The sequence below is a fragment of the Triticum dicoccoides genome, chromosome 3B (assembly GCF_002162155.2).
Source record: "Triticum dicoccoides isolate Atlit2015 ecotype Zavitan chromosome 3B, WEW_v2.0, whole genome shotgun sequence".
NCBI lineage: Eukaryota > Viridiplantae > Streptophyta > Magnoliopsida > Poales > Poaceae > Triticum > Triticum dicoccoides.
The window spans coordinates 692,771,199-692,782,589 of NC_041385.1; the positions used below are offsets into that span (position 1 = coordinate 692,771,199).

General features: G+C 42.6%; 1 protein-coding gene and 3 pseudogenes across 1 annotated transcript; all 4 read right to left on the minus strand.

Annotated features, from left to right (window-relative positions):
- Positions 1 to 334: 334 nt before the first annotated feature.
- LOC119277910 lies at positions 335 to 1,807 on the minus strand (annotated as a pseudogene).
- A 994-nt stretch (positions 1,808 to 2,801) lies between these two features.
- Positions 2,802 to 3,935, minus strand: LOC119277911 (annotated as a pseudogene).
- A 1,678-nt stretch (positions 3,936 to 5,613) lies between these two features.
- Positions 5,614 to 7,159, minus strand: LOC119277908 (annotated as a pseudogene).
- An 83-nt stretch (positions 7,160 to 7,242) lies between these two features.
- On the minus strand, positions 7,243 to 9,395 carry LOC119277907 (2-alkenal reductase (NADP(+)-dependent)-like). Its single transcript, XM_037559260.1, has 5 exons — positions 9,043 to 9,395; positions 8,787 to 8,964; positions 8,228 to 8,394; positions 8,070 to 8,152; positions 7,243 to 7,701 (listed from the first exon to the last, which is right to left on the minus strand). Exons 1-5 carry the CDS (start codon positions 9,292 to 9,294, stop codon positions 7,323 to 7,325), a joined length of 1,059 nt encoding a protein of 352 aa, XP_037415157.1. The 5' UTR covers positions 9,295 to 9,395; the 3' UTR covers positions 7,243 to 7,322.
- Between the last annotated feature and the right edge of the window lie 1,996 nt (positions 9,396 to 11,391).

The window sequence follows — 11,391 nt, forward strand, 5'->3', positions numbered from 1 at the left end:
TCTTGCTTGGGAGATACACAAGGGGAATTATTCTGATTCTCCACGCCTATGAAATACTCCCTCCGTCCCAAAATAAGTGTCTTAACTTTGTACTAGCTTTTGTATAAAGTTGTATTAAGCTTGAGACAGTTATTTTGGGACGGAGGGAGTATCAGGTTTGCTCATGTATATTTCTTAATATAGCTGATCAATTTTGATATGTTATGCTGCTGCGATGGGACTTTATTTCCCCCCAGGAAAATGATTCGGATGAGTGAACAATAATATCGTTCTTTATCTTTCTGTTGAAACCTCGAAAAAGTACATAGGCTATTACAAGTTCATAACTGGTGATTCCTTGCATCATTCCTTTTTTTTGGAAAATGTCTTGAACCATTTGCATTACAAGCAAAGAAAAAATACAGGACTCGACAGGGTGATAACTGAAGGTGCTGTTGGAAGTAGTCCCTTTTGAGTGAGCTGCTCTCTGTCCGAGTATATAAATTATCGCCTTGAATCTTTCTGGAAGAAATGAAATATGATTTACCATTTACAAGCAAACCAAAGCACCGGCACTGGCAAGTTGCCAGGTATACATCAGGTGAATTAAGATAATCGTTACTGCAGGGAACAAACTAAAATTACTGTTGGAAGTGCTCATTTGGCCTCCACAAGCTCTGCCAGACACAGATTCAGAACAACTGATTGGGGCATCCCGGAGAGAACGAATCAGTGCGGGAAGTAGAAGGCCACCACAACCACACGATGAATCCAACGGCTGCTCCGATGTTCGACTGATCGTTGAGCCTCTGCAGCCTGATTCGTACCGGTCTAACGGTGAAGGCCGGCGAAGCGGAGCACTCATCTAAAGGTGCGTCAGAAAGCCCTTGGTTACCAGCAAAGTTTGAAGCCGAAAACTTCTGCAGTGAAGTAGGAACAGGCCCTGATAACAAGTTGTCCGCAACATTGAACGTATTTAACCGAGTAAGCAAACTGAAATGCGGTGGAATTTGACCGCTGAGTTTGTTATGCTGGAGGTTGAGGACTACCAGATATCTTATATTTGAGATATTTTCTGGGATCGAGCCCGAAAAACTATTGTACGAAAGATCCAGAGCTGTCAGATACGGCACCTACTGTAAAATGTCGGAAGGGATCGGTCCTGAAAAATTGTTATTCGACAGGTCCAGGCCGGTCATGCTTGAACAATTTTGTAGACCCTGAGGGAATGTGCCTTCCAGTCCTAGTTTGCCGAGTCGGAGAGAGAGAACCCTGTCCTCGTCCGGGTTCCAGCATTCCACACCAGTAAAGCGGCATATGAAACCGCTGGCGGCATTTTCAAAGTTCCAAGAGGATTTGAGTACACCGTTGGGATCAATTACTGATTGATATACAGACTTCAAGCACTGGATATCTTGTCCAGAACCAAAACACAACGTTGAGCTGTTCAAGAGGAGGAACAAAAGGAGGAACTTGGTACCATCAGCCATCGCAAGCATGGAGTGAAACAAACAGCAGCTCTGCTCGGCCAAAACCTGCAGCTTGTCAATTCCGACGTCACCTGATCAAAACTTGAGTAAGAACACTTGAACACGCTACTTGAAAAAATAAGATATGGTGGCACCACAAAGTAGACTCCAAGACCAAGAGAGCAAATAACGAAGTTCGAAAACACTTGTTTTGTTAATTACTCTCTCTGCAAATTAATATAAGATCTTTTAGATCACTACTTTAGTGATCTAAAAGATCTTATATTAGTTTATAAGAGGGAGTACATGTGATATTTCCTAGACAATGAGGTGCTTCAGAATACTCACCGGTTGATCCAGGCAAATCAGAAGCCACCATCTGCAGTAGATGAACGATGCAGCCCTTTTAAAACAAAGAATCCACGCGAGCATAGACTTTTCTTCTGCCAAACCCTGAAGTCTTATTGACTTGGAAGGATTTGCCACAAGTATACATGGAAGAAAGACAAACCGTGTGCCTACTGCCAATAGTCCCATCCTGACAAGTCTCTGAAGACTCCATCACTCACCGGTCACTCACTGCCATGTGGAAGAAGGCACATGGCAGAAAGACCGACCCAGCATCGTCGAGAGTCTCCAGTCTCGGTAGAATTGTCACCGAGGAATGTGTGGAGGGAGTTTACATCATCGCCTGGCAGAATATAATTTTGAACCCGCCTGCGAGAACTCTGACCTCACGGTCTTGCCAGGTGCATTTGCAATTTCTTTTACTCCAAAATATTATGGATTTTCAGAAAACATGAATCGATACGATTATTGTAACACCACCTAAATTGTGATGCAGAAATACAGCCATGTGTCTCCCGTGCATACAGAGCAAACTGGTACAGTTTAGAAAGTATACTACATATTTGTTATTCAAGTTGCACCAATTTGTTTTGTTATTACATGACTCGTATCCACTAAAAAAAATACATGATACATATGATCATATTTCTTTATGAAATTTTGAAGTATGTGTGCCATAGCAGAACAGTTATCATGCATCTTCAAAAAGAGTATACACTGGACAAAAAAATCGAATAGAGTGTGAACATACCATGGTTGAAGGAGGACAAAGCTGCTGAACTGACATATCTGCTCTCTTGCTAGGCAGATAACACATGACATGTATATTTTCTCAATATAGCTGATCAAATTTGATATGCTATGCTGCTGTGATGGGATTTTATTTCCCCCAAGAAAATGATTCGGATGAGTGAACTATAATATTGTTCTTTGTCTTTCTTCCGAAACATCGAAAAGAGTACATAAACCATTACAAGTTCATAACTGGTGATTCCTTGCATCATTCTTTTCTTTGGGAGAATGTATTAGACCATTTGCATTACAAGCAAAGAAAAAATAAAGGACTCGACAGGGTGATAACTGAAGGTGCTGTTGGAAGTAGTCCCTTTTGAGTGAGCTGCTCTCTGTCCGAGTATATAGATTATCGCCTTGAATCTTTCTGGAAGAAATGAAATATGATTTACCATTTACAAGCAAACCAAAGCACCGCTGGCAAGTTGCCAGGTATACATCAGGTGAATTAAGATAATCGTTACTGCAGCGAACAAACTAAAACTACTGTTGGAAGTGCTCATTTGGCCTCCACGACGTATGCCAGACACAGATTCAGAACAAGTAAATCATACGCGAACCACGTAAGCCTCTCAGAGAAGACGAATCACTGCAGGAAGTAGAAGGTCACCACGAACCACACGATGAATCCAACGGCTGCTCCGATGTTCGACTGGTCGTTGAGCCTCTGCAGCCTGATTCGTACCGGTCTAACGGTGAAGGCCGGCGAAGCGGAGCACTCATCTAAAGGTGCATCGCAAAGCCCTTGGTTACCAGCAAAGTTTGAAGCCAAAAACTTTTGTAGCGAAGTAGGAACAGGCCCTGATAACAAGTTCTCCGCAACATTGAACGTAGTTAACCGAGTAAGCAAATCGAATTGCGGTGGAATTTGACCGCTGAGTTGGTTATGCTGAAGGTTGAGGAGATTCAGATATGTCATATTTGACATGCTCTCTGGGATTGGTCCCGAAAAGCTATTGTACGAAAGATCCAGAGATGTCAGCTGCTGCACCTGCTGTAAAATGTCGGAAGGGACCGGTCCTGAAAAATTGTTATTCGACAGGTCCAGGCCCGTCATGCTTGAACAATATCGAAGACCCTGAGGAAATGGGCCTTCAAGTCCAAGGTTGCCGAGTCGCAGAGAGAGAACCCTGTTCTCGTCGGGGTGCCAGCATTCCACACCAGTAAAGCGGCATATGTAACCATCGGTGGCATTGTCAAAGTTCCAAGAGGACTTGAGTACAGCGTTGGGATCATTCAGTGATTGTTGTACAGACTTAAGGCACTGGATATCAAGTTCAGAACCCAAACACAATGATGAGCAGCTCAAGAGTAAAACCAAAAGGAGGACTTGGTATCATCAGCCATCGCAAGCATGGAGAGGAACAAACAGCAGCTCTGCTTGGTCAAAACCCGCAGCTTGTCAATTCCGATGTCACCTGATCAAAACTTGAGTAAGAACACTTGAACACTCTACTTGAAAAAATAAGAAATAATTTGATCAGACATGGAGACGCTACAAAGTAGACTCTGAGTATGCAAATAACAAAGTGAGAAAACACTTCTTTTGTTAGTTTCATGTGATACTTGCTAGACAATATGAGTGCTTCAGAAAACTCAACGGTTGATCCAAGCAAATCAGAAGCCACCATCTGCAATAGATGAACGGGTACAGCCCTTTCAAAACAGAGAAATCCCTCCAATAGAGCATAGACTTTTCTTCTGCCAAATCCTGAAGTCTTATTGACTTGGAAGGATTTGCCACAAGTATACAGGGAAGAAAGACACACCGTGTGCCTACTGCCAGTAGTCCCCATCCTGAGTGAACGGTGTCCGAAACTCACCAGTCACTCACTGTCGAAAGGAAATTAGGTGTATAACTTGTGGAACTGAGGCCTTCAAATCATCCATTTATGAGGACCTATTGACAGACAGGTAAACTTTGTCAGGAGTAAAGGCAGTGCTTCTCCCAGTCCTAACTCCTAACTAGTAGGCATTTGGATTAATTCAGGATAAAACCATACATACCTTGGTACTTATAAATTACTTTTCCACATTGGGCAAAAATACTGGGGACTTATATGATGCTACTCCATGGTGGACCGCCGATGATATAAGATAACCCGATTGTATCTTCTAGAAAAGATTGTAAAGCACCCGACCAGTCTCAGTCACAGTGCGCTGCCCTCATGTCATGAGTATGGAAAGAAGGCACACGGCAGAAAGACCAACCCAGCATCGCCGAGTCTCCGGTCTCAGTAGAATTGTCCGAGAGGAATGTGTGGAGGGAGTTTACATCATCGCCTGGCAGAATAGTAGTAGAATTTTGAGCCCTCATGCGAGAACTCTGACCTCACGGTCTCGCCGGGTGAATTTACATCAGTTTCCATTACTCCAAAATATTGTTGGATTTTCAGAAAACATGGATGGACATCATTCCTATAACACTACCTATATCGTGATGCAGAAATATGGCCATGTGTCTTCTGTGCATACAGCGCAAACTGGTACAGTTTAGAAAGTATAGTACTCCCTCCAATCCATATTACTTGTTGCTCAAACGGATGTATCTAGCACTGAAATACGTCTAGATACATCCATTTGAGCGACAAGTAATATGATCGGAGGGAGTATTTATTATTCAAGTTGCACCCAATTAATTTTGTTACATGCCACATGCACATGGTCATATTTCTGTATCAAATTATGAAAGTGTGCATGCCATAGCAGAACATATAGCATGCATGTTTTAAGAAGTATTCACTGGACAAAAAATTCGAACATATAGTATGAACATACCATGGTGGAGAAGATCTGGACACTTTCAGAAGATGTCCCCAAGGTCGAGGGAGGACAACACTGCAGAACTGAGATGTCTGCTCTCTTACTAGGCAGAAAACATAAGGGGCATTATTCTGTTTCAGCCACGACTATAAAATATCAAACTTGCTAATGTATATTTTCTAAGTTCAGCTGATCAAATTTGATATGTTTATGCTGCTGTGATGGGAGTTTATTTCCCTCAAGAAAATGATTCGGGAGAGTGTACACGAATATAACTCTGTCTTTTTTTTTTGAAACCTCAAATAGACTACAAAAATCATTACAAGTTTATAACCTGTGATTCCGTGCATCGCTCTTTTCCTTAAGAGAATGGCTTGCACCATTTGCATTACACGTGAAGAAAAAACACTACACTCACTAGGGGGTACCAGGTATATATGTTGGTGAACTGCTACTACAGGGGTGAGAACTGAAGTTGCTGTTGGAAGTGCTTATTTGGCCTCCGGAAGATGGCAGACAAAGTTTCAGAACAAGTGGGTCATATTATCCGGACAACGTAAGCACGGAGCCTCTCAGAGAAGATGAAGCAGTGCGGGAAGTAGAAGGCCACCACGAACCACACGATGAATCCGACAGCTGCTCCGATGCTGGACTGATCATTGATGCTGGTCAGCCTGATTCGTCTCAGTCCCCATCTCCTCCTCCTAGGACACTTGTGCAGTGGTGTACCACAAAGCTCCTGGTTTCCACCAAAGTATGAAGCATCAAACTTCTGTAGTGAAGCAGGAATTCGTCCACTTAATTGGTTGTGCTGAAGGTTGAGGCCATTCAGATTTATCAGATTTGCTATACTATCTGGGATTTCACCTGAAAATTTATTGAAGGTCCAGAGATGACAGATACGACAGCTGCCATGAGATGTCAGCAGGGATCGGTCCTGAAATTTTGTTACTTGACAGGTCCAGCATGCTCAAGCTTGTGAAATGTTGAAGACCTTGAGGAAATGGGCCTTCAAGCCCTAGATTGCTCAGACGCCAAGCATAAACCTTGTTCCCGTCGGGGTGCCAACATTCCACGCCAGTAATTTGGCATACAAAACCGTTGGTGCTATTGGCAAAATTCCATGAGGATTTGAGTACGCCTCTGAGATCAATCACTGATCGTTGTATAGACATCAGGCACCGGATATCAGGTTCAGAACCAAAACACAATGATGAGCAGCTCAAGAGCAGAAACAAAAGGAGGAACTTGGTATAATCAGCCATCACAAACATGGAGTGAAACAAACCGCTGGTCGGCCAAAAGTTGCAGTTTCTCAATTCTACCTGATTAAAACTTGTGTAAGAATACTTGGAAAACGAAGAAATAACTTGTTCAGACATGAAGCCACACAAACCAGCCTCCAGAAAAGGAAAATAATAAGTCATGTGTACTTGTTTTCGATTTCATGGAATATTTCATCGAGAATATGAGGTGCTTCAGAACACTCACCAGTTGATCAAGCCAAGACAGAAGCCACGACCTGCCATAGTTGAACGGGCACCAGCTCTTTAGAAGGGACAAACCCTGATTTTTTCTTCTGCTAATTCATCAAAGTCCAACTGAGTGGGAGACTACCAAGCACGAAGAAGAAAGACTTCTAAACAAGTAAGGAGTGCACGAAGACTTACCCCACTAAGAGAAAATTGGTGAACTTCTAAGCAAGTAAGCAGTGCACGAAGACAGGCAACTAATACTTTGTCCAAAGTAAAACAGTGCTTCTAGTCCTAACTATACTAACTAGTAGATACTTGAATTACTTTAGGATAAAATCACAACTTGGTAATAAAATAATAGGTCAAAAAATACACTTCATATTCCACAAAGCATGAACAGATCAGATAAACACACATTGACATAAGAGGGTTCACAATTTTTATTATTTATTTGAATCATGAGATATTTGTATATTCATCAGAACGTACATGTACTTCACTCTTGTGACACACACACGACTTGTTTGCCCACATTTTTACCACTGAATAGACCAACAAAGGCAGCTGGCGCGTTCTCTAGCCCAATGCTCATGTCTTCTACATATGCAATCTTGCCATCCTTGTAATGCTTGGTCATGTAATCGACGAACTGTGGGAATAAGTTGATGTAATCACTCTGGATGAAGCCCTTCATACTGATCCGTTTCGGCACCAGGCAGAAGAGGTTGTGGATCCCTGCAGGGTCAGTCATGCCGTGCTGGGATACCATGCCACATACTGCTATGCGACCATGCATCCGCATGTTAAGGAGTACAGCATCTAGCATTGGTCCTCCTACATTCTCGAAGTAGATGTCGATACCTTCAGGAAAGTACCTATGTATGGAAAGATTGCAGAACAAAGATAACATCATTTTGGTGCTATTCTCCATGTTTACTGAGTTCAACAGAATTGCTAATTTCAAAACAAAAACGGTAAGCAGATAATGACAACAAAATGAAAAATATCTGCCATTAGATTAGAACAAATGAGCGGTCTACGTTTATTTCAGGCTACTGTAAAAATCTTATGATGCTAATATGGTGAAGTGTGCCTAAAAATTCAGGTAGCCCATCAATAGTTCATTCTGTTAACATGACTTTTAGGGGTTCATTATAAACTAGCTTGATCCATCTTTACACTAGTTACTGTTGTATCGTTTTTTAGACGTTCTGCTGTATCTTATTGAAGGAGAAGGTCTGACCTTTTTAGTGCTACAGTCAAGTCAGGCTCCTCTTTGTAATTAAAAGCTGCATCGAATCCAAACTTATCTTTTAGGAGTTCAACCTGAAACAATGTTGTAGACCCTGAATGATACAGCTAAACAGTTAACGAATGATGTATTACAAGTTTGATGAGTACTTTCTCATTTGTTCCAGCACTTCCGACGACATAGCAGCCATGGAGCTTTGCAAGTTGACCAACAATCTGACCAACTGCTCCCGATGCAGCAGAAACAAAGACAAACTCTCCTTTCTTCGGTGAGCAGATCTCATAGAATCCAACATAAGCTGTAAAACCAGGCATGCCTGCGGAGAAGACCGGAGTATTAGTGAACATGTCGGAATAAAGAATAATTAACAAACAGCAATGTCAGAAACAGTAGCTACTTGGTTACAACATTGCAATTCCATTAAAACAGCCCCGTGAATAGACCCACTCAAACACACCATTGCCAATTCATTAACAACGAGAGAGCCGTCCATTAAAAATGCCCTCAACCACACACCTTTATTCATTTTGTGCCTACTCTAACCTCCATTTTCTTCTCGATTACACATTACATATTCGTGCAACCAGGGGAAGACTTTCCAACAGAAATGAAGTGCAGTAGGTAGGTGTTGCCCGTTGTCACTCGTGATATATACTGTCGATGCTTCAGGATTCAACTGGATAACCAAAATAGCAGCAAGAAACTAACCGAGAAGACCCAAGTGATAGGACAGTGGTATGTCGCTTTGCTGAATCTTATTCAGCTGTTCGGGCTTGTCAATCAGGCTGTATTCCTCCCAGCCAGTCATTCCCGAGACAATGTCACCGGCGACGAACCCTGGATGAGTGGAGTCCATCACTCTCGCCACGCCCAGCCCTTCTATAACCTTGACAGATTAAAGTTTTGCCTGATCAGTAACCAGCAACAACAAGAGAGAGCAGTCAGAAGGGGGGAAAAGACTGACAGATCCGGGCTTGAACGGGGGGATGTAGGAGCCGTGGAAGTCCCGCATCCGGCCGCGCATGTAGGGGTCGCAGGAGAGGTAGAGGTTCTTCACCAGCACGGCCGGGCCGGCGGCGCCCTCGGGGACGCGCAGCGGCATGGCGCCGCCGTCGACGAGCGCCATGTCGTCCTCCCTCGGCGCGCGGCTGATGTACTCCCGCAGCACCACCTTCCTGTTCCTCGCCGACCCCGCCGGCGGGTTCGCTTGCTCCATTGCCGCCTTCCGGGGAGTAGCGACCGTCTTTGGTGGAGGGAATGGAACTCGCCGAGGTGAGGTAAGCTGCCGGGTGAACAGTGGGGGGAAGAGAGTCGCCGAGGTTTAGGTAGGCGGGGTGCCGCGGGGTGGTAGCTGAATCCGACGGTTCAGAGGAGGGATGCCGGTTGGGTCAACTTTGCCGAAGCATTTTCAGCCGTTAATCTTGTCAACGGTGGCGTACTTGTACAAATTACAAAATCCAACACTTTTTTTGCGGGTTACACAATCCAACACTGTTCGAGAGAAAAAGTATGTGTAGCTCGTATATTATACCCTAAAGCAATATTTTATTCAAAAGCATGTGACTAGACTTTGATAAAACCTTTCCCAAAAAAAAAAGACTTTGATAAAACTAGGCTTTCATTCCTCGAGTGCCCTTGTTTCGGTGGTATGTTGCGTTATTTGATTAGTTTTGTACTCCCTTACAGAGAGAGTAAGTTTTTGTATTTAAAACCTTATATAACCAAATGGGCTTTTAGTTTAAAGCACTTTTTTTTAAAACGCATAGACAAAACATTTGAACTTTTTTTGCGACAATCGTATCTTTATCATAAAGGCCTATCAAAAGTACGGAACATTTCAAACATAATGAAAAATACATCAAAATCCCTGGATAATCAAATAACCATTGTCATTGCCGAAACAGGCCTCACGCGTCGTTGTCAACGCTCCCGTACCGAAGCATCGCTGACCATGTTGATGACAGTCGGAAAGCATCATGCATCTGCCCCTAAGAACCAGTGCCTGGAATCGCAGACACCGTCGTTCAATCCTCAAATCGATCTGAAGAACCCGACGCCAAATCTCTCCATCGTACACACATGATGAGAAATCCTAACCTCATTGCCCCGAGAAACTAGTAGGAATCTCCCTCAATCCCAAAATACATGGTGTATAAAACTGAGTCAAAAGGTCAATATTTTCTAAGTTTGACTAAATATATATCCACAAATATAAAGAGAAACAATATCAAATCAATATCAATATATTCATCATTAGATATACTGAGTCAAAAAGAGTAGTTGTTAATATTTTTTTCTATATATTTGGTCAAACTTAGACAACATTGACTTTTTGACTAAATTTATGTGCCATGTATTTTGGGACAGAGGGAATACGCCGAAGCGTCGTTTAATCCATCTCAATGGACGAAATTGAGGAGGATCAGAGTCTGAAAGACTGACTTGAAGAAGTGTTGTCATCCGTCCGAGCATTTCCCCTGCAAGGAGACAAGGACTAAAATCCTAACCTGTCTACTAGCCAAAGCCGAGGCACCAAGATTAACCTCCCCGGCATTGGCCGCCGGAGCAGCAGATGTGAAGTCATGTGTTTAATTCTCCACATATATCTCTCTTGTACGATTTTGTTGATTGGAGATTAGACACCATATGAGGGGTACGTACTTTAGTGTTATGTTTTCTCTACATTCATCTGTTGACCCATCAGAAGTTGCTCGCCACACATCGTGCGGTATTATATGTTGCTTACTGTGCATGTCTTGTACTCCCTCCGTTCCTAAATACTCCCTCCGTCCAGAAATACTTGTCATCAAAATGAATAAAAGGGGATGTATCTAGATGTATTTTAGTTCTAGATACATCCCTTTTTGTCCATTTTGATGACAAGTATTTTCAGACGGAGGGAGTAGTTGTCTTTCTAGAGATTTTAACAAGTGGCTATATACGGATGTATATAGACATATTTTAGAGTGTAGATTCATTCATTTTGCTTCGTATGTAGTCATTTGTTGAAATCTCTAGAAAGACAAATATTTAGGAACGGAGGGAGTATGTAGTATTCATATATGCATACACTCTTTTTTTTCCGGAAAAGGATGCATACACTCTTTTAGTATTCTTAGTTTATCATGTACTACCACTGCCATTTATGGATGATGTCGCACATCTCTACTCTACTCATGTGAGTGTATTCGTTGAGTCTGATAAGATTTTTTGTGAAGAATTTGGTTTATTGATTGAACTAAGAGTTTTAATATCTCTCTCTCTCTCTCTCTCTCTCTCTCTCTCTCTCTCTCTCTCTCTCTCTCTCTCTCTC